Consider the following 27,567-nt stretch of genomic DNA (forward strand, 5'->3'; position numbering starts at 1 on the left):
ATGCAGTAAGAGGAGTATGCCGGATAAATCACAGTATGCCCACATTCTCATCCATCAAGAGCCACAATTCGGACCAGCAAGTGGCTCTGCAGATAAAGGCTCTTGCTGCCAAGTCTGCTGATCTGAGTTTGATCCACAGAACTCACAAGATGGAAATGATGGAAGGAGAGAGATGATTCACGAAAGTTGTCCACTGGTGTGTGTGTGTGTGTGTGTGTGTGTGTGTATACACTAAAATAAAAAGTAGTTATATTGGGATGGGGAGATGGCTAATTGTAGGAAAAGTGTCTGCCTCACAAACACAAATACCTGAACCTGGAGTCCCAGAAGTCATGAGAAAGCCAGGAGTAGCAGCACACTAGAACCCCAGCTCTGGGTTCTGAGGCTCGTTGTCTGGAAGCCGAGTTGAATCAAGTAAGTGAACTGCAGGTGCAGTGAGAGATACTACTTCAAAAAATATGATGGAGGCTAGTTAAGACACATCTGTCCTGACGTCAGCCTCTACCTACATCTACACACACATTCACACACACACACACACACACACACACACACACAATATGATAAAAATATTTATGTGAACATATTTCTAGATAAATAATATAGAAAAATATATAATTGCTGATAGTATAATTATGAGTGACAGTCTTCTATTTGCTTATGTGTATCTTCACATTTTCTGTATTGCGTTCTTTTATAAGATGAACTTGGAAAGGGGCAGAGGCAGAGGAATCAGTAGGAGTGGAGTTCATACGTAGTCTGTTCTACATAGCTTATTAGAGCTACACAGAAACCCTGTCTCAAAGAAAGAGAGAGATGGAGATGTGAGAGAGAGAGAGAGAGAGCGCGCCAGTCAGACAGACAGACAGACACAGAGGCACCCAAATATAAAGCTTTTGGTTAATTTATGCATTTTTAATATTTTAACAGATAAGATCTTATACTAAAAAGGACTGTTTATTTCTACCTATGGATCAGTCAGGCCACCATGAGACTGCTTGTTTGTTCTTATTGTTCGTTTGGGTTCGTGGTTTGTTTCTGCTGCTTGGTATCCTGAGGACTGAATCCAAGCTTGAACATCCTGGACTGGCTCTATGCCCCGAGCCAGTGGCCATTCATGGCACTGCATTGTATTGAAGCCAGGATGGTCTGTGTGCCAGGCAAACACTATCCACTGAGCTCCATCCCCAGCTGCATGACTCAAGACCCTCCCTCTATACAGGGGTGGGGAGAGTATGACTCAAGACCCTCCCTCTATACAGGGGTGGGAGTGGGGATCCCTTCAATCCAAGAGTTTGAGGCCAACTTGGGCAACATTGTGAAACCTTGTCTTACAAATAGTAATGGGTCATGCATTTTTCTGGTACACTACCTGGGGGTTGTACTCCTGACTTTATTCCCCGCACCCAGGAAGCAGAGGCAAGGAGGTCCCTGTGAGCTTGAAGCCAGCCTGGTCAACACAGTGTGTCCCAGGTCAGCCAGGGCTACATGGCGACATCTCATCCAAATAAATAAAAAACAAACAAACACCCTCTGGGCCATTTCTTTCATGCGATGTGGTGAAACCCTCTTCTGCGAATCTGGCATGGCTCCTTTCTGGCTATGCTAATTATGTAAGTGGCTGAGCCATCCCCTTCCCAGGATTCTGAGAAACCTGGGGCCAGGGTGAAGGTCGGGTTCTACACCTTTGCCACCTCTTACTCCCTCTGTGATTGTGTTTTTTACCAGCACATGATCTTCTGTTGTCTTGTCATCATTTCTGGCCCTAAGGTTCTCCACTCTCTGCCTCTTGCCCTGGTCTCCACTGACATCTCTCTCAGTCTTCGTTTCTTGTGATGGTGCACAGGGGTCTCTCTCAAGACAAGTGGCACAAATAATAACATTTATCTTGTCTGGCACACCAGCACGGTGTTTATTCATCATGCTGGGTACATCTTGTGGTTTCAGTCGACGTCACTGGCCCCACCTAGCATTGCGCCATCAACAGGCGTCAGTGGCATAAACATCAGGCTGAGGTCACTTCACAGACTCTGTGGACCATGGTCTCAGAGGGCAGACAGGTCATAGAGGCATGTTGGAGGCCTGGGAACTTGGTGTCCTAGCTGTAGCTAGATTTACTTCTGACTGTGAGGAGTTTGAGGGAGGAGGGAGACTGAGGAGGGAACAAGAGGGCAGTCCCAGTCTCAGGGTGACTTGGTAGCTACACCTTGACTTGAGACTGGCTAGCCTCTGCCTGGCCCTGGGCTTCTTTTCCTGTATTCACATTAGTCAACATGTGTCTCTAACAGCCTTCTCCCTGAATCATCAACATCATGGGACAACGGGAAAGTAACTGGCTTCGTGCCTGAGCACTGGCTTCTCCCGCTGAGAAGAGCAGATGTTTCAGCCGCTGCTTTGGGTAGGAGCTGAGCTCTTGAGTAGCCTCTGAGTACAAGGCAGTGAAATGAACTGGACATCAGAGGCCATAGGCCTGAAATTGACCCAGGATAAGACCTTGAACAAGAGCTGACATCTCTTTGAACCCTGGTTTCTCTGTAGAGAGAAACCTCTGCCGTGGAGTGTTGACTTGAGTACTACGAGATACACAGAGGGTGCAATGTAAAGGAGACTACCCATCAGTTTTCTCCAGTCCTCCTGGGCCAGACTCGGGAAACCTGGAAGACCTGGGCCATCTTCCCCCAAGCTTCTTGTTAAACTTCTTTTCTGGTACACTACCTGGGGGTTGTATCTTATGACTCTCCAAGACACGGTAGCATGCGTCCCTCCATTTCCAGCCATGTGGGCTTCTGTGACAATGTTGCTTTCATAGACTTTGGGCATGTCTGACACTTCTCACCCAAGTCCACAATATATTACATCACTCCTGGGAGCAAGGGGCCCCTCCCATTTCCTAAGGTCTCCCCTTCCTGTTTCCACTGACCCCGACAACACATTCCTTTGTGGGCTGGGCCTCGATGGGACTCTGTCTTCCCTTCCTGACTTCTGCCAGGGCCTCTGCTCCTGCTGCTTCTTCATATTCCAGAGAGGCAGGTCCTCTGTCCCCACCATGTGTCTTAGTTCCAGTTCCTTCTGCCCATGCTGTCCCACTGGTGACTTTCAAGTCTACTGGGAACTCCACATCCTGTTCCTCAAGAGGCTCTTCTTCCTGGGCCTTACCATTCCTTCAGTGACCTTTTAGTCTCACTTAAACCAATTCTATTCCTTCCCGAACTCCATATTTATCCCTGCTTTTCTTTTACTGACCTGTAGGGGGCAGAGCCTCTTTTCCACCCAGGTTTTATTCTCTTGTGTATTTTTATGTGACCACTGTGTCTTGTACCGAGATGGTTTACAACCAACTTCAGTTCCAGGGGTCCAATATTCTCTTCTAGTTCCAGATACACACACAACACACTTATATACATATTGGAGAAACACCCTGACGTGGGAAATAAAAGTAAACACATCTTGCCCGGCGTAGGGATGCACATCTTTAATCCTGCACTCGGGAGGCAGAGGCAAGTGGATCTCTAGAGCTTGAAGCCTGCCTTGGTCTACAAATGAGTTCCTGGTCAGCCAGGGATACATGAAATTCTGCCTCAAAAAACCAAAATAATAAATTAATTAAAAATAAATAAAATAAATCTATTTATTTACTTATTTGTTTATTTACTTATTTTGTGACAGGGTTTCTCTGTGCAGCCTTGGTTGTGGGGAAAGTGGGAATAAACCTGGTGGAGGGACAAGTGGGAAGGAGAGTGAAGAGACATGGGCTTCATCCTGGCACACCATGAGACAACTCACAGGACCGGAGGGCAGAGTGGTGGCTCCTTCCCCTGGTCTTCACAGAAATCTCCCTGGATGACCGGCACCTGCCACAGGCTCATGGTCAGATGGGACAGATTCAGCTAAACAACACATGTTGCGCCCAGATTTGTCCCTGAATACATAAACGTACCCTAATTGGCTGAAAAACTGCATATCAGCATATGTACTAAACAGTAAAGTTAGAGCTGGACCTTGATGCTGGTCTCCAGAGTCCAAATCCCAGGGAATCTTTGTGGGCTCCGCTTCCACTACCCCCACCCCATTTTCCGGTCCCTGTTCCCACACTTGGCTGTCCTGGAACTAGCTCTGTAGGGCAGGTTGGCATTAAATGTACAGAAAAATCCACCTGCCTCTGCCTCCCGAGTGCTGGGACTAAAGATGTGCTTCATCAGCACATGATTTTAAATAAATCATGTTTAAAAAGTGTTATTTCAGTGTGTAGCCCTGGAGTTGAGTACTGGTATCACCTTCATTTTACAAACCGAGGGCAAAGACCTGAGGAGTTGCAACATTCTAACTTTTCAGTGCAGCTCTGTGGCCTCAAACTATGTGATCTGGCTGTGATTCACGCCTGACTTTTGCCAAATCACTCTGAATTTTCTATTGATTATGGCGTTCCTTTGCTATCCACCAGCATGCTGTCCATGGACCATATTTGCATTCCCAGGTTAATCAATAGGGCCATAGAGCCCAGGCTGGACTGGAACCCACTGCATAACTGGGGAAGACCTTGAACTCCTGTTCCTCCTGCTTCCACCTCCCAAGTTTGAGGACTTCAGATGTACACCAGCATCTTCAGTTTCCATGGTGCCAGAATGAAATGCCAGAGCTGTGTCTGCTAGTCAAGCTCTCTACACCTGAGCTACACCTCCAGCCCATGAATGAATGTTTCTTTTCTTGATGTTTAATTCTTATGTGCATGTGTGCACATATGTGCATGCTCTAGTTTGTGAGTAAGGATGCTCAGGTGCCACAAACAGGCAGAAGTCACAGAGCAATCTCAACTGTTGGTCCTTGCCTTACATCTTGTTTGAGATAGGGTCTCTAGCTGTCTGTTGAGGACTAGCTGGCTCATGAACTAACTTGCAGGCACTCTCCAGTCTCTGTCTCCCATCCTGGGACTACAGACATGGGCTACTGGTTCAGGTTTACATGAGTTTTGGGAATCTTCATGTTTACCCAGGTGAGTCATCTCCCCAAACCAATTTGATTTTTCATCGCTTTGACGAAATGTCCAAGAAATGGTCTAGAGGAGGAAGGATTGATTTGGGTTCCTGTTTCCAGGATTTCAGTGCCTGGTCAACGGGCTCTATGTCTCTGGGATTGTGGGTAAATGGAACAATATGGAAAGAAGAACAAAACAGTTCACCTCAGAGGAGCCAAGAAGTAGAAAGACAGAAAGAGGAATTAGAGACAAGGTGGACACTTCACAGGCACAACACACAACTAAGTCCCACATCCCAAAAATTACAACCAGCTAAGAATTGATCCATTGATTCAGTTAGAACCCTGGGACATGGTCACTTCCCAGAAGCCCCACCTCTGCAACTTCTGTACATTGACTGGGGACAAAGCATAATTTGGGAAAAAGCATTTCATATCCTACCCCTGACCTCCCACAAAGGCCCACATCCATCTCACCTCATCACACAAAATGCATTTAGAACCCCCCTCTCCCTTTCTTCCTCCCTCCCTCCCTCTCTTCCCTCCTCTCTCTCTCTCTCTCTCTCTCTCTCTCTCTCTCTCTCTCTCTCTCTCTCTCTCTCTCTCTCTCTCTCTCTCTCTCTCATTGTTGTTGTTTGTTTGTTTGTGAAGACATGGTTTCTCTGTGTAGCCCTTGCTGTCCTGGAACTCGCTCTGTAGACCAGGCTGGCCTCAAACTCAGAGATTCACCTGTCCCTGCCTCCTGAGTGCTGGAATTAAAGGTGTGTACCACCACTGCCCAATATAGAATATTTCCTATAGTCCTCAAATTCTCACCAGTTCTATCATTATACAAAAGTCCAAGTCCAGAGTGTTCCCCATCACTCTCAGCAAACACCTAGTAACGAGCACCTATAAGAATAGAAATAAAAATAAGCCGGGTGTGGTGATGCATGCCTTTAATCCCAGCACTCGAGAGGCAGAGGCAGGCGGATTTCTGAGTTCGAGGTCAAGCTTGGTCTACAAAGTGAGCTCCAGGACAGCCAGGGCAACACAGAGAAACCCTGCTTCAAAAAACAAAACAAAACAAAACAAAACAAAAACCAAAACCAAACCAAAACAAAAAACCCCACAAGTTACAGACTTTTATATGATATGAGGTAAATATCCCTGATCCAAATGGAATAGAGACATAAAAATGGAAACTGGGGCCAGATCCAACCCCAGCAAGGGAAATGGCAGTTCCTGTACCCTGTGGGCATGTGGTGCTATGATGTGGGGTTTGGGCAGCCCCACCACTGTGGCCCAGAATGTGGCTTTCCTTGGCAGACAGTCCACTGCTGGCATCTCTGACTTCCTGGGGTCACAGCAGTATGGCTTCCACTGTCACTGTTTCTGCCATTGCCCTCGCAGGGGGCTACGAGATTCAGATTCTGCCACACGCTTTCTCCCGCCTGCACCCCCAGATCTTGAAATCTGTGTGGAAACCTGGATGAGCCCACAACTCTCCCATCCTGTGTATTGCACAACTCTCACCACATGGCTGACTCCAAGGTCTGCCAGAAGCAGATATAGCAGGAGCCAGAGCCAGGTCTACTTGGACCACACTGCAACGGACACCAGGTGCCTGGATGGCTGCGGGGAGAAGTCCCTTGGCAGCCCTGTCTGATCAGAGGTCCTGAGGAGACAGAGATCCACCTACTTCTGCCTCCCCTGTGCTGGGATTAAAGTATATGTCAACATTCTTGCTCAAGTTTGCTTTTTTTTTTTTTTGAGATGGGATCTCACTATATAATATAGAGACCAGGCTGGCCTCAAACTCACAGACATTTACATGCCTCTACCTCCTGCGTTCTGGGATTAAAGGCATGTGTCACCACACCTGGCTATGCCAAGCATCTGGACTATTGATTGACCCATTAAAGAAACCTTTCACACTGGGACATGAAGAAAAAAGCAGGCAGTTTCCTTTAATGCCAGGAAGCAGTGAGTCTTGTTATAATTCTGGCTCCCAAGTTCAAAATGATGCAAAGTAAATTTAATGGCATAAATACTATGCAATGTTCTACATAACAAACAAACAAATAAAACATAGTAAGCAAAGTAAGAGAAAACCTGACTGGCGAGTTGCCTCGGTCGGGGAAGCACTTGCTGGCAAGCTCCAATAAACTTGTATCACTGTGGTGGCTGTTTTGGGTTGTCAACTTGACTACATCTGGAATTAACTAAAACTGAAGCAGCTGGGTACATTTTTAAAAAAGATTTATTTATTTTTATGTTATGTATATGAGTACACTATAGCTGTACAGATGGTTGTGAGCCTTCATGTGGTTGTTGGGAATTTAATTTTTAGGACCTCTGCTCAATCCAGTCAACCCTGCTTGCTCTGGCTGGCCCAAAGAGTTACTTATTATTATACATAAGTACACTGTAGCTGTCTTCAGACATACCAGAAGAGGGCGTCAGAACTCATTACAGGTGGTTGTGAGCCGCCATGTGGTTGCTGGGATTTGAACTCAGGACCTTTGGAAGAACAGTCAGTGCTCTTACCCGCTGAGCCATCTTGTCAACCCAACTGGGTACATTTGTGAAAGACATTTCTTTCTTTCTTTCTTTCTTTCTTTCTTTCTTTCTTTCTTTCTTTCTTTCTTTCTTTCTTCCTTTCTTTCTTCTTTTTAAATTAGGTATTTTCCTCATTTACATTTCCAATGCTATCCCAAAAGTCCCTCATACCCTCCACTCCACTCCCCTACCCACCCACTCCCACTTTTTGGCCCTGGTGTTCCCCTGTACTGGGGCATATAAAGTTTGCAAGTCCAATGGGCCTCTCTTTCCAGTGATGGCTGACTAGGCCACCTTTTGATACATATGCAGCTAGAGACAAGAGCTCCAGGGTACTGGTTAGTTCATAATGTTGTTGCACCTACAGGGTTGCAGATCTCTTTAGCTCCTTGGACAGTTTCTCTAGCTCCTCCATTGGGGGCCCTGTGATCCATCCAATAGCTGACTGTGAGCATCCACTTCTGTGTTTGCTAGGCCCCGTGCTTTTTAATTTCTTAATTAAATCATTTGAAATGGGAAGACCCACCTTTAACCTGAGCCACATCTTCTGGTGACAACATATATTAAGGACATGGAAGAAGGAAGTTTTTGCTCTTTGCCTGCTTGCCCTTGCTGGCAAATCCATTCCTTCACTGGCATTAGAGCTTGTTTCTTTGTGATTCCAGCATATACTGAAGACCAGCTGAGACATGCAGCCTTGTGGACTGAACAACTACCGGATTCTTGGCCTTTCAATTGGTAGACAGCCATTGTCAGACCAGCTGAATGATAGCCTATAGTAAACCATATATATCATATATGGTGCATATGTACATATATATATTTCATTGTATCAGTTCCGGTCCTCTAGAAAACCCTGACTGATACAATCACTAATAAGAAACAGATCATCATTATACATACATATATATATATATATATATATATATATATATATATATATATAAAACCGCTGTGAATATAAAAGATAAGATTTTCAGTAGAAAATGAAGGGAAAGAGATGAGCAAAACAGTCACAGAAAGGTCAAATAACCATTCAGACTAGAATATATGGCCGTTTTACTAATAGTGGGAGGAATGGGAACGGCAGAAGTACATGAAAATAGATTTTCTCATGTGTCAGATTGTCAGGCATGCTTTTGTTATTATATTCATTTAGTGGTGTGCATGTGTGTGTGTGTGTGTGTATATGTGGTATGTGTATATATGTGATGTGTGTCTCTCTAGTGCTGGGATTACAGGCATGGGCTACCACTCCAGGCAGGTAAAGCAAAACCAAACCAAGCCAAACAAACAAACAAACTAAAGACACTTTTATGCAGGCTTTATAGACTCACAAAAGAGAACAATTCCTTTAGTGAGAAATATCAAACAATACCCAACACTCATGCTTAATCCACCAATCCCACATCTAAGCATCTACCTAAAACTAACATCTCGAAATGTGAATGAAACAACAGACACAGAAAATCACTCACCGTGGCATAATATATTATGTGGTTATAACGTGGACCTGAATGACCTATGCTCCCCAGAAGCCCATGTGTTCATGGCTTGGTCCCACCTCAGACTTTGCTTCTCCCACTATGAACAAGTCGATGTTTTACCATAAGGTGATCATAAGTAAATTGTTTTGGTTCAAAAGATATTTTATTTTGTCTTTTTTTTTTTCAATTATAAACCAGGTGTGGTGGCACATGCCTTTAATCCCAGCACTCTGAAGGCAGAAACAGTTGGATCTTTATGAGTTCAAGGCCAGCCTGGACTGCTTAGTGAGCTCCAAGACAGTCAGAGCTATGTAGAGAGACCCTGTCTCAACTCTCCCCTCAGCTATTTAAAAAAAGATTACAATTTTTTTCTATGCCTATGAGTGTTTTGCCTGCACACATATATGGACACTTCATGTGTGTCTGGTGCCCACAGATGCTCAGGGAATGGAGTCACAGATAGTTGTGAGCAGCCATGTGGGTGCTGAGAATTGCACCTGAGTCCTCTGGAGGAGTAGACAGTACTCTTAGCTGCTTAGTCATCTCTCCAGCTCCATTGTCTGTCTTTAGTAGGTGACAGAGTCACCACCTTTAGTATCCTCAGACTCTTGGTAACTGATGAATTTGGGATATGAAGTGATATTTGCAGGCTGGTGAGGTGGCTCAGCAGGTAGAGGCATTTGTTGTCCAGCCTGCGGACTTGACTTGGATCCCTCATGATGGAAGGAGAGACTTCTATACGTTTTCAATATGTGCATGATAGCGCGTGCACACACACAGAAACTCTAACATACACATACTTCCTCCTTCCCTCCCTCTCCCTCCCTACCTTTCCATCTCGATAAAAAAAGGTTTAAACAAAGGTTTGCGCAGAAGCCTCCGGTGTTTGCATTCTCAGTTCTTTTACTCTGTTCCCCCAGAACTAGGCAATTGGAAGGACCCACCATGATATGCTTTCCCCAGTGGGGTGTGATGGGAAAGCCCCACCTTTCCCTGATAATATTCCTACCTGAAACACTTAAAACAGAACTTGATATGTGGAGCCTGAGGCTAGAGGGGTGTGAGTTTCAGGCTAGTTGGGGCTACACATTGAGACCTTGTCTCAAAAACAACCAGACAGAGACAAGTAGGAAAAGGTTAGGACTAGCATTTGACTGTAGTCTAGAATTTTCTCCTCCCCCCCCCCCCTTTTTTTGAGCCAGGGTTTCTCTGTGTAGCCCTGGCTGTCCTGGAACTCACTCTGTAGACCAGGCTGTCCTCAAAGTCCGAGATCTGCCTGCCTCTGCCTCCTAAGTGCTGGGATTAAAGGCGTGCACCACCACCCCAGGCACGAGGTGAAACATCTAGAAAACAAGTGTCTGACTTTACTAAGTAGAGCTAAAGGAGACAGCTGTTTTTCCCATGTCTTTTGACCTAGTTGCTGCTCTTTTGGTGTCACTGCCTCCCCCTCTCCCACCCCTCCCCATATGTCCAGAAGAATCTATTGCTGCTGTCTCTGAACCCAGCAAGTTCTTAACGTTCTGGATTGCTATTTCAAAAAGCCATCATTTCATGTGTTTTCAGTAACTACTGTTTGGCTGCCGAGAAGTTTTACTGTTTCCAGAATGTCGCTGCCTTTGTCTCCTTTTCTGTCCTCGTGGATTCATGCTTCTCTAAAGGGAGCATTTGAATGACATTTTATTGGGCTTTCGGGAAGCAGCTTGAAGTGAGCATGTGCGATCAATCAGCACCTTTCACTAGCGGCCAACCCGACGCTCTTTAGTCTCTTTTCCCCATTTACCAGTTTGCAAGTTACCCTTTCTTTCTACTCATTTAATGGATTCTCTTTAAAACTTTAATGGTGGTGCCTGACGTAAAAAGCAAGAGACGATCAATATTCCTATCTTCTCCATGGATAAAGCAAGACTGGAGAACACTTTCACTTTGATCCCTCCTTCCCTTTTTCTACATTACTTTGGTTTAATATTTTAGTTCCCCACTATTCAAAGGAGTTCCATCATCAATATGGTGCATTCTTAGCAACCCTGCCTTTGTGGTACGTTCAGGTCCATGCGCTAAGAACGTTGTATGCATTAGATATACTAAATTACATATAAATAGATCTTGTTAGACATGAAATTGCCAACATTTGAGTTTTTAAAAAAAAGATTTCTTTATTTTATGTATATGAGTACACTGTAGCTATATAGATGGTTGTGAGCCATCATGTGGTTGCTGGGAAATTGAACTCAGGACCTTTGCTCGCTCTGGCCCTGCTCGCTCCGGCCCAAAGATTTATTTATTGTTATATGTAAGTACACTGCTATATGTAAGTAGCTGTCTTCAGACACACCAGAAGAGGGCGTCAGATCTTATTATGAGTGGTTGTGAGCCACCATGTGGTTGCTGGGATTTGAACTCAGGACCTTCGGAAGAGTAGCCAGTGCTCTTTTTTGTTTGTTTGTTTTGTTTTGTTTTGTTTTGTTTTGTTTTGTTTTTTGAGACAGGGTTTCTCTGTGTAGCCCTGGCTGTCCTGGAACTCACTCTGTACACCAGGCTGGCCTCGAACTCAGAAATTCGCCTGCCTCTGCCTCCCAAGTGCTGGGATTAAAGGCATGCGCCACCATGCCTGGCTTTGGTCAGTGCTCTTAACTGTTGAGCCATCTCACTAGCCCTTGATCATTTATTTTTAAGCTATCAAAACTGATTTTATTTTCACAGATCATAAAACAAATACACACATATTTCCAACCACCCTGAACAAATGGACACTGAAGCCCCATGGTGCTAGCAAACAAGAAAGCATGCCTATGCCTTACATTCACCCTTCCCAGGTGTCTAGGTTCAGCCAGAAAAAAAGAAGCCATTCCACGCCCTTCAAGCACAAAGTCTTCTGTGCAGGGATGAAGTGTTGTAACAGTCGGGGGCTGGCCGGAGAGATGGCTCAACAGGATGGAGCCCGGGCTGCTTTTGCAGAGGATCTGGATTCAGGTCTCAGCTCTCAGAGTGGTTGGCTCATAACTGCCTGTAACTCCAGTTCCAGGGGATCTGAAACCCTCTTCTGGCCTCCTGAGGCACCCCCCTAACCCACAGACACATATATACCGACATTTAAGAACAATCTTCTAAAAAGAAAATAAAAATAAGACTAGCTGATACAGTAAGTTAGAACTGGACCAGAAGTTTACTAAAACATTGTAATATAGGTTAACACATGAATATTAGGAGAAATAAATATTCAGAAAAATGTAGGATGTGTTCAGGTGTGGGCTCCTCAAGAGAGGTATGGCTCACTGTTTTTACAGCAGTCATACATAGGACTTGGATGAGGTTTGACGTTACTATCTTATCAACAGGTATCAGGGTACCTGACAGTATAATAATTGATTCAAAAGTCTAGTCCATGGGGATATAGGAAAGGAGGGTACCTTTGTTGTAAACAGTGTTTGAGATTTTCAAGCAGTGTCTGGGTAAAAGCAAGGAGTCCCTGCTTGAGATTCTATCTCCATCTCTATTTTAACATAAAGCATCTATAAAGAAAGAAATAGTAGCTATGTCAGCAGCCTTTATAATGAATGAAAAAATAAAAATAAAAAAGGCAAAAGGAAAGGAACATGACTGATCCTAGCTCTGTGGTGGAGGAGACAGTTTATAGTAAATATATGGGAGAGCAGAGCCAGAGGTGGGGACATCTGGAAGAGACTAGACAGGCCAGTCTGAGCTGGGCCACATGGGAAGAGAGGAAAGGGGGAGGGGTAAGGGGGGAAGAGGGAGAGGGGTGCAGCCAGGAGGCACAAAGGCACAAAGAAAGTGGGTAACCAAAATGGTTGGATTCTATAGGGTAGAACAGCCCAGCTCCCTGGGCTGGAGAAGCCTAGGGTAGGGGTGGAGTATGCCAGCCAAGAGGGCCCTGTAACAGGGAGAATGTGGGGGCCAGGTCCACTCTGAGATGTTAAATAGGCACCTCAGCCTTCTGCCCCAGTTTTGAAACCTAACATATAACACATGGTAATGGTGTAGGTATTCTTGCCTAGGTAAGAGGCTCCATTCGGATTCTAGAGTGAGTTCCTGTCCCCTTCAGGTCCTGTCAGTTTCCCTGGCTCAGGATTCCAAGCACACGCCTGTAATCCTGTTTTATGCCGTGTTGGAGATCAATCTCTGGACTATGTATATTTTAGGTAAGTACTGGCTTACAACCCTTCTTTAACGACCCAAGTGCTGGGACAGAGTGGGAAGCTTGGCAGCTTCTTTTGCTCTCCTTAGTTTTGTTGTTTGAGACAGGACCTCCCACAGCAGCCCAGGCTGGTCTCAAACTTACAATTCTCCTGCCTCAGCCTCCCCAGTGCCCTGATTATAGGCAGACATCCCCATGTGCCTGAGAGGTAAGTGGATCGAGGATGGCAGAAGTTTTGTGTGGAGACAAGGGACGAAGCTGAACTGGTCACGGTGAAGGGCAGAGGGAAGAAGCAGAACCGTGGCTGTAGAAATTTCTGAGGAAAGTGACGGGAACAGTGTGTGTGGATGGAGGCAGGGGGACCGACTGGAGGTTGAAGAGAAAGGATGAAGCACTCAGGTATGTACATGCAAGCCCATGGAAGAAGCTTGTCATAAGGGAAACATCTGGGCTTCCCGGCTTCCCTCCTCGGAAGCTCAAGGGGGTGGAGCCCAGCCTTCCCTGTGAGGGAAGACTTCTGAGGGGACTAACCTCTGATACCCAAAGTGTCTGACCCAGATGCAGCTTGCCCCATCCATCTTCAACAGGACCCGACTTCTCCAGCTCAATCCTGAAGAGACTTATACTCTAGGCGCCATAGGTCTATAACCCTGTAAGTCCTGGCTCTTCTCAGGCTGTCACAGTGGCCATGGTGGGACAAGTAAGGCCAGCCCAGGCTCTAGCCAGTCCTGGACACTGTCCCTCTGGCCAGCTGGCTAGTGCAGAAGGCGCTGGGGAGTTAAGTCAAGGCAGGGCTCACAGTGGACAGACAAGCAGTGTTCATTGGCTGGCCAGTCATTCAGTAAGTGGGGTGGTTGCTGGTCACAGGATTTGGGGGGGGTGGGTTCTGCCCACACGTAGTAAAGGCTCGAGGGAGCCACTTGCCTACTGGGGCAGCCCCCTGGGTCTGGGGAGCTTACTAACCCCGACAGTGCCAGGAGAAGGGGAAAAGGTGAGTGTGCTAGTAAGCAGCTGGGGTCATCCTTCTTTGACCTTCCACGTGGTGTTTGCTCAGAGGAATTGTTGTCAGACTCCCTGGCGCCTAGAGTATAAAGTAAGAGTGTCTGCTCTCTGTGCCCAGAACTGAGCAGGTGAGCTCACATGGCACAGGGATGGTGGGGGTGGGGTGGCTGCAAAGGTAGGAGCCAGCTGCAGATACAAGCTAGCAGAAAGCCTGCCACATTGTGTGTATCCGTTCTCTCCCTAAAGGGGGCTCGGAGGCAGGAAGACAGGCAAACAAGGGAGTTATATTGCATTGAGGTGGGTGGGTCATCTCTCTAGTGCAGCCTGAGTTCCAGGTTCCCTACTTTGTGACGGAGGTAAGGAGCAATCCAACCCTGTTGTCTGAGGAAGTCATCTCTTCCCTCCTGCCTCACTCCCCCCCTCCCCCCCAGTCCCCGCAACCTCACTCCCCCCCTCCCCCCCCCAGTCCCCGAAAGAGCCTAGTTCAGGTCTCTGGAGCTTTTGACATGATGTTACCTACACACTGGGGAAGGGTTAACGGGATTTGGGGCAGGCATCCCCTAGACCAGGCTTCCTAGATCTAGTCCCTGGCTTTGCCTCTCCTCCTGATCAAGCCTCCACCTACCTTCCTTCTCAGGGGTCATCGTGGAAAGCATGGCTGCAGTCATCACTTGGGCCCTCGCCCTCCTCTCAGGTGGGTCTTCTGGCCCATTGCAGTGTGGGCTTGGGATGGAGGATGGGCTGAGGGGCCTGGCCCTTAACTGTCTCATCTTTCTCTGCAGTGTTCGCAAGCATTCAGGCAAGGAAGAGCCTCTGGGACTACTTCAGTCAGAACAGTTGGAGCAAAGGCATGATGGGCCAGCCACAGAAGCTGGCACAGGAGTAAGTAGCCTGGGCAAGGCTGTGCTGAGGGCACGAGACAGCCCTACTGTGGGGTGATCCCTTGACTCTGTGGTTAACACGGAAGCTGAAGGAGCCAGCCCTGCCTATAGAACCAAACACATCTCAGTCATCTTGGGCACCCTCTGTCCAAGTCTCTCCTGCCCATGGCATCTGAGATTAGCATGCCACAGAATGACAAGATGGTGTGAATCTTGGCGTGTGTGTGACACCTTCTTGGATGGTATTGTAAGACCGAATGCCATTTTGTGTTCTGAATGTAACAATGAAGTCGGCTGGAGTCAGGACTAAAGACCAGGCTCTGGGGCCACTCCTCCTGTCCTGGCTTCTGCAAAATATTGGTGTCCCACAGCTTTGGGGAAAGGGAGATTTCAATGCCAGCAGTCTATTGGCCTGATTTTCTGTCTTTCTCCTTCTCCAGGAACCTGAAAGGCAGCTTCGAGCAAGACCTCTACAATATGAACAATTACCTAGAAAAGCTGGGACCCTTGAGAGGGCCTGGGAAGGAGCCTCCTCTACTGGCCCAGGACCCAGAAGGCATTCGGAAACAGCTGCAGCAGGAGCTGGGGGAAGTGAGCGCGCGCCTGGAGCCCTACATGGCTGCGAAGCACCAGCAGGTAGGCTGGAACTTGGAGGGCCTGAGGCAGCAGTTGAAACCCTACACGGCTGAGCTGATGGAGCAGGTGGGCCTGAGTGTGCAGGAGCTGCAAGAGCAGCTGCGCGTGGTGGGAGAAGACACCAAGGCTCAGCTCCTGGGGGGCGTGGACGAGGCGCTGAACCTGCTGCAGGACATGCAGAGTCGAGTGCTGCACCATACCGACCGAGTCAAAGAGCTCTTCCACCCTTACGCAGAACGCTTGGTGACTGGAATTGGGCACCACGTGCAGGAGCTGCACCGCAGTGTCGCTCCTCACGCAGCTGCCAGCCCCGCGCGACTCAGTCGCTGCGTGCAGACCCTGTCCCACAAACTCACACGTAAGGCAAAGGACCTGCACACCAGCATCCAACGCAACCTGGACCAGCTGCGCGATGAGCTCAGTGCCTTCATCCGAGTCAGCACAGATGGGGCAGAAGATGGAGACTCCCTGGATCCTCAGGCTCTCTCGGAGGAGGTCCGCCAGAGACTGCAGGCTTTTCGGCATGACACCTACCTGCAGATCGCTGCATTTACTCAGGCCATTGACCAGGAGACAGAGGAAATTCAGCACCAGCTAGCACCACCCCCGCCTAGCCACAGCGCCTTCGCTCCTGAGCTGGGACACTCAGACAGTAATAAGGCCCTGAGCAGACTGCAGAGCCGACTGGATGACCTGTGGGAAGACATCGCCTATGGCCTTCGTGACCAGGACCATAGTCATTTGAGTGACCCTGAGGGTCACTCGGGTTAACCCTCCAGCTCATTGTCTGGACCCTGAGCCGCTAGCATGGTCTATTAGGCAGAGGGTGGAGGGTCCTGCACACTATAGGTGGGGCCACCAAAGGTGCTGCTGTCCCAACCTACCCAGCCTCCTCAACTCCCCCACTCAGGGGCATTACATTCAGTAGGCTTTGCAAACCCAGCTTCTGGTACTCATTTGGAAATCCTAGGTAGCAAGAGTGAGGTGATGGGAGTGGGAGATGGTGTGTGGGGTGACTGACCACAAGCCAGTGCTTGACCGTGCTGGAAACCCATGCCACTACAACCTGGAGTTGGGCTCCTATTAATTCTCGCAGCCTGGTGCTGGCTGTTACAGTTGGTCCACGGAGAGGAACTCCTGTCTCCCCAGGGTTGTCATGAGAGCTTTTGTTGGAAGGGAGCAGGAGGAGAGCATGATGCAGAGAACATGTAGTGGAGTGTGTACGTCCCTGCCAGTGGTCCTGCTGGTGGGTCCAGTGATGGGAGGGGCAGAGCCCCTATTTCCTTAGAGAACTCTGAATCCAGATAAGGAACTGAGCCATCCACACGGTGAAGGAGGGCTTCTAAAAAAAAATCCTGTACAGAACAAACTGTGTGCCTTCCTCATCATACAGTCCCTACCTCCTGACTCTCAGGGAGGAACGGACTTTTGGTTGGAATGAAATAGATGCTCATGATGGAATGTTGTTGGTCTGGTGTGACTCTCATTGGACCATGTCTGAGAGCAATTGTTTCATTTCCCCTGTCTCAGAACACACCCACCATCCACTTGTACCCCTCACTTGCTCTTTCTGTCTCTTTTCCATTCTTGGTCCACTCTGGGCGAGTTCTGCCGTAGGACTCCTGGCTAGACAATGGCTGTGACGTTTGATGGGGTGGCGTGGGGAGGAGGCTGTCTTGTTCCACAGTCTGTGGATCACAGGACAGCGTGGATGCTGTGATGGAGAAGCATGCTTTCCCTGAAATCCCTGAAGGATCCCCTCACCCTTGGTTCCGTGTTCCAGATTCCTCATGCCTGCTTGACCCTCTTCTTGGGATTGATAAAAACTCTCTCTTTGAGACAGATCTCACTACAGAGTATTTGCTGGCCTGGAATACATTATGTAGATCAGGTTAGCCTCACATTAATAGAGATCTACTTGCCTCTGTCTCCTAAGTACTAGGGTTAACAACATGCTCAGAGACCTAAGAACTCTTAACTCTCTTTCGTATACACACTCACTCAGATATCAAAGATCCCCAGGGACCCAGTGAAACAGGACAGGGGTGGGGAAGGAAAGCCCAGCTCAGCACCCTTTCTTCCCAGCTCAGCCTGCTCTGCACAGGATGCTTGATACCTCCCCACTACAGATCCTCTGTGAAGCTGCGCTCCACTCAACCACACCCTTGTTACCCTCAATCCTGTAGATAGAGCCAGTTTCAGCCATGGGACTGGGTTGTGGTCTAAGACTTAGAGAGGAAGTGCTAGAAAGGAAATTTGAAAGAACCCGATAAAGTAGGGTGTTTTGTTAGAAAACAGGGAGAGATTAAGACAGCGAATGCGGTGGTGGGGGTGGGGGTGGGGGATGAGAAGCAGTAAAAAGAAGAGCATTGTATTTATAGTTAGAGGCAGTGTTTAAAAGGACAGAAGTGACGAGCTGGGGGAAAGAGAGTCAGGGAGGGGAGAAGCTGGATAACAGGAGCGAGGACCCAGGCAAGGTCTGGCCACAGTTTTTTCTTTCTTTCTTTTTTTTTTTTTTAAATTTATTTTATTTGTTGTATGTAACTACACTGTAGCTGTTTTCAGACGATCCAGAAGAGGGAGTCAGATCTGGTTACAAATGGTTGTGAGCCATCATGTGGTTGCTGGGATTTGAACTCGGAACTTTAGACCTTTGGAAGAACAGTCAGGTGCTCTTACCCACTGAGCCATCTCATCAGCCCGTGGCCACAGTTTTGAGGGCACTGCCTAGGGGATTCCAAAGCAAGCCGGTACCCTTGTCCCAGGGCATTTTACATAGACCTGAGGTCCTGGGGACAAACAGGCTACCTGTATAGAGGAGCCACAACTAGCAAGCTACACACTGAATTGGATCAGAGTAGCTGCCTTCAGACACACCAGAAGAGGGCGTCAGATCCCATTATGAATGGTTGTGAGCCACCATGTGATTGTTGGGATTTGAACTCAGGATCTTACCCGCTGAGCCATCACTCCAGCCCAGTGTGGGTCTTATCTAGCTACGGAAGTGCAGTCCAGGAATCGGAAGACTTTGTCAGAGACTGATCTAGGAAGCGCAAGGTCTGCGGCCTCTTTAAGAAGGGGGCGGGAACAGCGGCTGGAGGAAGTGAGGTCGCAGGGGCCGCGGAAGCCGGAAGCCGCCGCGGGAGCAACGCGTGGGGAAATGTCTGCCAGCGGGGCTGTGCAGCCGGGACACCCGGGGGCCGCCGTCGGGCCCTCGCCCGCTGCGGCTGCGTCACCAGCCACCGGGCCTTTGTTCCGGCCCCTCAACGCCGAGGATGAGGAACAACAGCCTACCGAGATCGAGTCACTGTGCATGAACTGTTACCGGAACGTGAGTCTGAGCCCGGGGGACCACCCAGCCTGCAGCCAGAGGCAGCTCTGGCATACAGGGTGTAAACAAGCTGAAGTCATTCTCCCCAACGCCGCTTCTGCTTCTCTAGGGCACGACGCGACTTCTGCTCACCAAGATTCCATTCTTTAGAGAAATCATCGTGAGCTCCTTTTCCTGCGAGCACTGTGGCTGGAACAACACGGAGATCCAGTCTGCAGGCAGGATCCAGGACCAGGGAGTGCGCTACACCTTGACCGTGAGAAGCCAAGAGGTGAGCGCAGACTAGAGAAGGTACCCCCACGGTTTCAGAGAGAGAGCATTGGGGGCCAGAGCCCCCAATCGGACCATCGGCCCTTCACCAGACCTGTCCCAAGCCCTTAGTGTCCTCCTTTGACAGTGGTGTCGGTGGTGCTGGCCTCTGTTCTGCTGCTTTGAGTGGTGAACGTGCTTTGCGAATTTTGTGGGAGTGATGGGATTTATGTGGGAGAGCTGGGCTTTATGGGTGGTGTTCTTACCTTCTGGGTAGTCAGGCTGACACCATGTGTACGATCCTGAAGTAGTTTGGACTCTTCTGAATGGAAGGCGGGAAGAAGAAAGATCTGGGTTGGCATCTGATGGAGAGATGGTCTGGTTATTTCCCAAGCTTTATTGCTGACCTCTTCAGCTAGAACGGTTTGCTTTCTGTCCAGGACATGAACAGAGAAGTGGTAAAGACAGACTCTGCCACCACAAGGATCCCCGAGCTGGATTTTGAGATTCCAGCTTTCAGCCAGAAGGGAGGTGAGTTTTAAGATCAGGTGTGTGAGGTGTGTGAGCCGTTCACACCTTGCTGAAATGTTTCCTATTTTCTTGCAAAGCCTGGTCCAGGTCACGCCTAGTGGCTTGTGTTTGGCCATTTAATTATAGTGGATTTTCATGTTTTAATGTGAGTAGAAAGTTATAGTTAAATCTCTCTCTCTCTCTTTTTTTTTTTTTTTTTTGTTGGTTTTTAGGGTTTCCCTGTGTAGCTCTGGCTGTCCTGGAACTCACTCTGTAGACCAGGCTGGCCCCGAACTCGGAAATCCGCCTGCCTCTGCCTCCCAAGTGCTGGGATCAAAGGCCTGCGCCACCACTGCCCGTCTAGTTAAATCTCTTAAGAGTCCAGTAGTCAGACAGACCACGGTGTGCTTAGTTTAGAGCTTTATAGATGAGGAGAAGGAGGCCTGCAGAGTTCAGGGAAAGTGCTGAGGGTCACGCAGACAAGTGATAGCACGTTAGCACTCACTTGTCTCATGTTTCATTCACCACAAGCTCTGACCACTGTTGAAGGACTCATCAGCCGCGCGATCTCTGGCCTGGAACAGGATCAGCCCACACGACGGGTGAGTAGGGATGAGTCAAACTATCAGACCAAATGTTGGGGGACTTTTTGATTGAGCACATAAAGGAGCTAGTTCTCCATGTTGTGCTGTCCCCAGCCCGTGTCGCGGTGTGCCCTCCCGCACTTCAGATAATGTCACATGACCTTGGAAGAGTCTTTGGCTTATCTACAGCTTCCTGAGGATTCTTTTACATCTGTACTTATTATTAGAGAAATAATGTCATTGCACATTGCTGCTGTCTGTCTCTAACTGGCTAGAGAGGCATAACAGAATTTTGGATTTTTAAAGGAATTTCTTTTTAATTATGTGTTATGTGCCCGTGTGATGTAAGATGTAAATGTGATGGCAGATACCTTTGTGAGCCAGAAGCAACAGTTCCCCATGGAGACGAAGCTACAGTGCAGTGGAATAATAAATAAGAAAATAAGCCCACCTCCTAACCCCCGGCATCGTTTATAAACTTCAGATGAGCTTCTTGTGTCTCACTATGAAATTCGGGTCCCTGTGCTCCCAGTATAAGTGGATGTTAAGGATCTGACTGGAGGGATGTGGCCGTCGGAGGGTTGGGGTGTGGGGTGTACTGCCAAGTCTGCAGTTTTCATTCTGTTCCTGGCAGGCAGTAGAAGGTGCCATCGCAGAAAGAATTGATGAGTTCATTGGCAAACTAAAGGACCTAAAGCAAATGGCTTCCCCTTTCACACTGGTAAGTACTGGGCTACTGCAGCCGCTTTCAGTGTAAGGAGGAGGGGAGCATCCCTTGACACTGACTGATGCCGGTAACCATGGAGCTTGGCAAGTGGAAGAGGCAAGAAGATCAAGAGTTTGGACTCATCCTTGACTTGATAGCACGCTATAGGCCAGGCTAGGCTATGCTGAAGCCCAACCTAAAAATAAAAAAATGGACCAGGATTTTTCTAGTGTGTTCTAGCGCTGGATGGAAGTTATGCATGGTTTATTTTACTCTCTCCTCTCTTATCTGTTAGATCATTGATGATCCCTCGGGAAACAGCTTTGTAGAAAACCCACATGCTCCCCAGAAAGATAATGCCTTGGTGATCACATACTATGAGCGAACCCCACAGCAAGCTGAGATGCTGGGGCTCCAAGTAAGTGGACTGATTAAGTCAGAGGGATGCTCTGGGGTTGCCCTGTGTTCTGGGTCCTGAAGTCACTAAAGTCACTTTGCTATTGCTGCCACCATCATCCAGTGCATCCTGTCACGGCCTTTTATCGCACTCACAAAGCAGGTGTCAGTCACAGGAACCCAGCCTTGAGCCCTGTCTTTTTCTTGTCTGGGGATTTGCTTTGGCTTCTCTATCCATCTGTCCTTTGAGGTTTCCGTTGGTACCTTACAGGGAACAAAGGCATTCTCTCCCTCTTTAAGTAGGGCAGGGGTCTACTGTAGGCTGAGGTCTATCTGCCAACTTGTGGTTTCTGTTCTTTCAGGCAGAAGCACCAGAGGAGAAGGCGGAAGAGGAAGACCTTAGAAACGAAGTGAGTGGTGCTGGCTCCCTTTGAAGACCACAGTGGAGTTGTGGGTTGAGACTGACAAATGTCCGGTGTGTCACTGTCACAGCTCACATGGGTGACCACCCGCGGGGTGTCTTCTGCTCGAAGGGGTGGGGATGTTCAGTCTGTGCCCTTGTATTATGTCCTAGGTGCTCCAGTTCAACACTAACTGCCCAGAATGCAATGCTCCAGCTCAGACCAACATGAAGCTTGTCCGTATCTTTCAGCAGGCAATTGGGTTGCTCTTCAGCTGACTCGGGCATGAACGTTATATTACAGACGGGAGCCTTCCCTTCAGGGAAAGCCAGTGCTTTATCCTCAGTGGTGAGGATGAACCTTTAATGAAGCTACATACTGCATACTTTGGCTTCTGAGTGTGGCCAGGTCTCCGTGTTTGTGAGCACAAGGCCCGTTTATTGTAGTCTTGGGTACTGCATCTGTTTGTGTGGGACTTGGCTTTGCTTTTCCTTGGAGGGGGGGTTCTCCTTGAAGCAGATAGACTTCTTTAACTCCATCTTCCAGAAATCCCCCACTTTAAAGAGGTTATCATCATGGCCACCAACTGTGAGAATTGTGGGCATCGGACTAATGAGGTGGGTGGGAGAAGATTGGCATAGGGGCAACGCCTTTGTAGCAGTCTGCCAGCTTCCTGGATCTACTTGAGGATGGGCATCAGCTGTATTTGGGTCTTTTGGGGGCTTAGTGCTGGGGAGGAGCCACTGAAGGAGCTGAGAATTAGCCTAGAGAGAAGTTGGAAATACGAGATTGCAAGATGGATGGAAAACTGACCTTGTGGAAGGGGCTGTGGTTGCTCAGAAGGCTGAAGGTTGGACAGAGTGTGACTCAGTGAAGAACTCAGGGGAGCTGTCGGGAATGGATTTGGTGGCTGCTGTGGAGGTTGTAAGCCTTCCTTCCTAAGTGTATCGAGCATAAGCTGATTGAACTTAAGTTATGGGGACACAGTGGACAGCAAACCTGGGGCCTCATGCAGACGAGGCAAGAGCGCTGTTAGTGAGCTATGTCCCAGCCCTGACTAAACTCCTAGACTATGACAGCAAATGCAGGGATGGACTGAAATGCTTACAAGCCTCTTTCATCCTCTGACAGTCTCGGGGTTTTTTTTTTTTTCTTTTTAAGGTATATTCAGGGTTTCTTGGCAATTGCCTAAAGTTGGCATGCCACCAGGGCTGAGCAGTGTTCTGTGGACTCTTGATGGTTTCTGTTCCCGTCACTGATGCCCTTGCTGGATTAGGAGCTTCCGTCAGGGGAAGCTGGTGGTGGGAGCCTCCATAAAGCCCAAGTCTTTGTGGCAGCAGGTGAGGCCAGGGGTCTTCTCTGGAGCTGCTCCTGACCGTCATTTCCACAGGTGAAGTCCGGAGGAGCTGTGGAACCTTTGGGTACCAGGATCACCCTCCACATCACAGATCCCTCAGACATGACCAGAGACCTCCTCAAGGTAGCCTACTTGGAAAATAGCTGTTGTCATATAGCTGCTTCAGTCTAGAGGAAGTGATCATTTTAGTGCTTAAGAACACAAGGAACCCGGTAACTCCCCTGGGCTTGAGGGACCCCAGGAGGCTTTTTCCGTGACTGGGAGTACAGACTCAGAGGGTGGCCCCTAGTCTTTCTGAGCAATGACTTGGCTGTCTTTTAGTTTCTATTGGCTATATGGGCTCTTCTCTGACCCTAGACAAGGTACAATAGCTTGTAGGTGTGACTCAGTTTCCGTTTGTCATGCTAACTTCGTGTTAGTTCAGATGGGGGAGTGAGACCCTGGCTTTAGCCAGGTATTAAGAGTAAACTAACATTCTAACTTTGTCTTCAAACTGTCACTGGTTTATTAATTTGGTTGGCTTTCTTTGTTCCTAGTTTTAAATCAGTTTGTCTCTCTGTATGTCTGTCCATCTGTCTAGTGCTATGGATTGAACCTGGGACCTCTGGTAATACTAGACAAGGGCTCTTGGATGAAGCTATGCTGCCATCCAGTGATTTAATTGTAAATGTGACCTATTGTCTTATAGTCTGAGACCTGTAGTGTGGAAATCCCAGAGCTCGAGTTTGAACTGGGAATGGCTGTACTTGGGGGCAAGTTCACCACTCTAGAAGGACTGCTGAAAGACATCCGAGAATTGGTGAGTGCAGAGTGTGCTGTATCGCTTCTGTTAGCAGTTTGGCAGGGGAAGGGGTAACGTCCTTTGTCCGGGTATGATGGCACTTGAGAAGCTGGGGCAAGAAGACCGGATTTGAGGACACCTGAGACCCTATCTCAAATGCCTCCTACCAAAAACAAATTCTATTTTGTCACTTATAACTGGGGATTTCTTTGCCTTAAAGCTGGTTCAAGCCAGGTGTGGTGGCGCACACCTATAATGCCGGTACTCTGGAGGCAAAGGCAGGCAGATTTCTGAGTTTGAGGCCAGCCTGGTCTACAAAGTGAGTTCCAGGACAGCCAGGGCTACACAGGGAAACCCTGTCTTGAAAAACCAAAACCAAAACCAAACAAACAAACAAAAAAACCCAAAAGCTCGTTCAAGAGATTTGAGTATCAATTATGAAGAGAAGGAAGAGAAATTAGTTATAGGAGTTTGTTTGTTTGTTTGGTTGGTTTGGTTTGGTTTGGTTTGGTTTGGTTTTTCGAGACAGGGTTTCTCTGTGTAGCCTTGACTGTCCTGAAACTCACTCTGTAGACCAGGCTGGCCTCGAACTCAGAAATCCACCTGCCTCTGCCTCCCAAGTGCTGGGATTAAAGGTGTGTGCCACCACTGCCCAGCAGTTATAGGAATTTTTAATGGAAATTCTCAAAGCTAGCAGTGGGCCAGTGTAGTTATTTTGTGATCTTAAGTCATTTACCTCATTACAAAATAGAAGGGGGTCTTTTTGACATCTGTAGTGAATATGTGGAGACTTTTCTTGTCGGTATTTCCTAAACAGTAGTGCAAAATTATATTAGATCTTATAAATGTGTTTATTTTATTTATTTGAGAGATGGCTTTGTGATATAATTGAGGCTAGCCTTGAGGTAACCACACACACACACATACACACACACACCCCTGCCACCTCCCGGCCTCAGCCTGCCATGTGCTGGCACTGCAGGCCAAGTAACTGCCTGGCTTTTCTTTGTGAATTGTACATTGCATTTCTTTTCCATATTGGGATTAGATACTGTAAGAACGCTACTGGATTCCAGCCCCTACTGCCAGTTTCCTTCTTGGCAAAGCAGTCTCATAGACATCTTCTCCTGTCCTGTTCTCGGGCCACCCTCCTCCCCTCCCCTAAGTCAGCAAGGCGTTGTGGGACATGGAGACCAGGCTTCTCCCACTGGGAGTCCACTGCTCCCCATCCCCGGTTTGAGGTTGAGGTTGACCCATACCGTCGGTGTTGTAGTAACCCAGCTGTTGTGTTACAGGTAACCAAGAACCCATTCACATTGGGCGACAGCTCTAATCCTGGCCAGGCAGAGAAACTGCAGGAGTTTAGCCAGAAGGTGGGCCAGGTAAGTGGACCCAGGCCATTTCTGCAATCCCAATTTCCCTTTCTTTAAACTTTTGGGAACTGCACCTTGTAAACTGGATTGGCTCTCGTCTCGCAGCCATAGCCTCTTCCTTCCAGGATCTTTGTAAGAGTTACCTGCTAAGTCCTCCTCTCTCCTGTAGATCATCGAGGGCAAGATGAAGGCCCACTTTATCATGGATGACCCAGCAGGAAACAGTTACCTGCAGGTAAGTTAGGCCTTCCTGGTGGTTCTATGGAGATATATTTTCGGAACTTCATAGAATTTGCATGATAGCCCTTAACAAGGAAAGCCTTGCTAAGTCTTCAATTGGGGCCTTGGGCAGGACTTGGAAGGTAAGGAAGAAGGGGGAAGGTGGTGTTAGTGGGACTCCAAGTGTGTGTAACAAAAGGTAGATAGACCATACCTAGCTCAGGCCTGCAATCATAGGTCCTCAGAAGGCCATGAAAATGGAAAGTTTAAGACCAGCCTGTGCGATTTTTAAGACTCTTAAGATAAAATAATGTGAACAAAAAGCCAAGAGTAACTGTTTCCCTGGCTAGCGTGCTCAGTGCCCTAGGTACAGAGTGAATATATAAGAAAGTAGGCTCTTCTCTTCCTGGGTCTGCTCGTCTTGTTCTTGTTCTCACCCTCAGCACTGGAGCTTCCGTTCTGCATCTGACTGTGAAGTAAGGAGCAATAGGAACCTGGCCAGAGGGCAGGCCAGAAAAGCCAAGAGGTGTTAGGCTGAACGGGCAAGCAAACATCTGGCAATTGATACATATAAAACTGCAGCAAAATTGTGTTGAACCTGGGACCTCCTCCTTACTTTAGTATTAATGAGTGCTGATGGGCCTGGCAAAACTGGCCTAGTTTTTCACATAATTATGACCGTTGTGGTCCCCCTCCCCCAAAACCTCTTTTTTTTTTTGAGACAAGTCTTTGTTATGTAGCCTGGCTGGCTTTAAATCTGTAATCTTTCTGCCTCAATCTCCAGAGTGCTGAGATTATAAGCAATCACCAACTTTGGCTACATTTTTTTATAGGAAGGCCCATATATAAAAGTACTTAGAACTGGGGGTTAAACACTTGTATGCATGTACAGGGGCTTGGGTTTGATACTAGTATACACACACACACACACACAAACACACACACACTCTTGCAGACTGTAGCCGTGGGCTCTAGAGACCCTACAAATCCTGTGCACTTCTTCGGAGGTTGAGAGTCAGCCGTGGGAGGGGATGGCGGGCTGCACAGGCGCTGACCAGACGTCTATCTGCTCTTGGCCCTGCAGAATGTGTATGCACCTGAAGACGATCCAGAGATGAAGGTCGAGCGGTACAAGCGCACCTTTGACCAAAATGAGGAGCTCGGGCTCAATGACATGAAGACAGAGGGCTATGAGGCGGGCCTGGCCCCACAGCGGTAGCAGTGGCCAGCTCACTGGCCAGCTACAGTGCCACTCACACTGCAGGGTTATGTTACTGTTGGGAACTGACGAGGAGTGCTCAAGCCCTCGTCCATGGTGAAGAGGTTACCACTTGAGTTAGAAATGTAAGCACCCAAGGTTAGCAGCTGACTGACGAAGCAGCTGCAGCCCTACTGTGCTCCTTGACCTTCTTTTGGAGTTTTTAAGTCGGCGTGAGAAGAATCCCAGAAACACCAGGCGGTCTGCCATCACCTTTTGCTTGTCAGCTCTCTGACCTCCAGTACTGGACCTTTGAAGTCTGGGGAAGTGAAATACAAGTTTCTGCTGGCTCTGGGCATGTGAAGTACTGACTCTTAGCAGGGAAGGATGATGGAGGGGCCGAGCAGGTACAGGTGAAGACGCTACATTAAAGTGATGGCCTTTAAACGACACCCGCCTCTGCGTTCATGTCCTTACTGATTACCATGTGCTAGAGGCCAGCAGCCTAAGCTGGGTCACACTGAGTCACACCTGCAGCCCCAGCTCCGAGGAGACTGAGGACAGCTTGGGCCATGCAGTGAGATTCTTTCTTCATGAAAAGAAATGAGGAAGGAAAAACCAGTTTAAGTTTCCCAAGCAAATCTTTCTTGAGGTGGCTGCTGTCAGAGGCAGCATTTGATTCACTCCAGTAGGTCATCCTGTCTGTTCTGAGCCAGGTATACCTGTGTGGAGTCTAGCTGTTCTCATGCAGCTTAAAGCAGTCTGGAAAGCAGGGTGGCATACACCTTTAA

General features: G+C 48.1%; 2 protein-coding genes across 3 annotated transcripts; both read left to right on the plus strand.

Moving 5' to 3' along the window:
* Positions 1 to 14,257: 14,257 nt before the first annotated feature.
* On the plus strand, positions 14,258 to 17,132 carry Apoa5 (apolipoprotein A5). 2 transcript variants are annotated; one of them, XM_021172621.3, is made up of 4 exons: positions 14,258 to 14,282; positions 14,792 to 14,848; positions 14,937 to 15,036; positions 15,476 to 17,132. In XM_021172621.3, exons 2-4 carry the CDS (start codon positions 14,809 to 14,811, stop codon positions 16,440 to 16,442), a joined length of 1,107 nt encoding a protein of 368 aa, XP_021028280.1. In that variant the 5' UTR covers positions 14,258 to 14,282; positions 14,792 to 14,808; the 3' UTR covers positions 16,443 to 17,132. The 2 variants fall into 2 exon arrangements, with proteins under 2 accessions (XP_021028280.1, XP_021028279.1); XM_021172620.1 differs by lacking the exon at positions 14,258 to 14,282 and adding an exon at positions 14,289 to 14,510.
* Positions 17,133 to 18,189: 1,057 nt separating this feature from the next.
* Positions 18,190 to 27,226, plus strand: Zpr1 (ZPR1 zinc finger). The gene is made up of 14 exons (XM_021172420.3): positions 18,190 to 19,002; positions 19,112 to 19,273; positions 19,692 to 19,782; positions 20,293 to 20,363; positions 20,980 to 21,066; positions 21,347 to 21,469; positions 21,810 to 21,857; positions 22,022 to 22,088; positions 22,395 to 22,465; positions 23,239 to 23,328; positions 23,894 to 24,004; positions 25,282 to 25,368; positions 25,529 to 25,594; positions 26,663 to 27,226. The coding sequence occupies exons 1-14, from the start codon at positions 18,832 to 18,834 to the stop codon at positions 26,795 to 26,797; spliced, it is 1,380 nt and encodes a 459-aa protein (XP_021028079.1). The 5' UTR covers positions 18,190 to 18,831; the 3' UTR covers positions 26,798 to 27,226.
* The last annotated feature ends 341 nt before the right edge of the window (positions 27,227 to 27,567 follow it).

The sequence above is a fragment of the Mus caroli genome, unplaced genomic scaffold, assembly GCF_978045245.1.
Source record: "Mus caroli unplaced genomic scaffold, Mus_caroli_1 scaffold_11, whole genome shotgun sequence".
NCBI classification, from domain to species: domain Eukaryota; kingdom Metazoa; phylum Chordata; class Mammalia; order Rodentia; family Muridae; genus Mus; species Mus caroli.

What these genes read in the sequence shown, in the direction of transcription:
- Apoa5 (XM_021172621.3), top strand. Translation starts at nt 14,809, where the DNA reads ATGGCTGCAGTCATCACTTGGGCCCTCGCCCTCCTCTCAG. An exon ending in GGCCCTCGCCCTCCTCTCAG is followed by an intron (nt 14,849 to 14,936) that starts GTGGGTCTTCTG and finishes CTTTCTCTGCAG; the next exon opens with TGTTCGCAAGCATTCAGGCA. An exon ending in CCACAGAAGCTGGCACAGGA is followed by an intron (nt 15,037 to 15,475) that starts GTAAGTAGCCTG and finishes CTCCTTCTCCAG; the next exon opens with GAACCTGAAAGGCAGCTTCG.
- Zpr1 (XM_021172420.3), top strand. Translation starts at nt 18,832, where the DNA reads ATGTCTGCCAGCGGGGCTGTGCAGCCGGGACACCCGGGGGCCGCCGTC. An exon ending in AGGAAGACCTTAGAAACGAA is followed by an intron (nt 21,858 to 22,021) that starts GTGAGTGGTGCT and finishes ATTATGTCCTAG; the next exon opens with GTGCTCCAGTTCAACACTAA. An exon ending in GTGGGCATCGGACTAATGAG is followed by an intron (nt 22,466 to 23,238) that starts GTGGGTGGGAGA and finishes TCATTTCCACAG; the next exon opens with GTGAAGTCCGGAGGAGCTGT.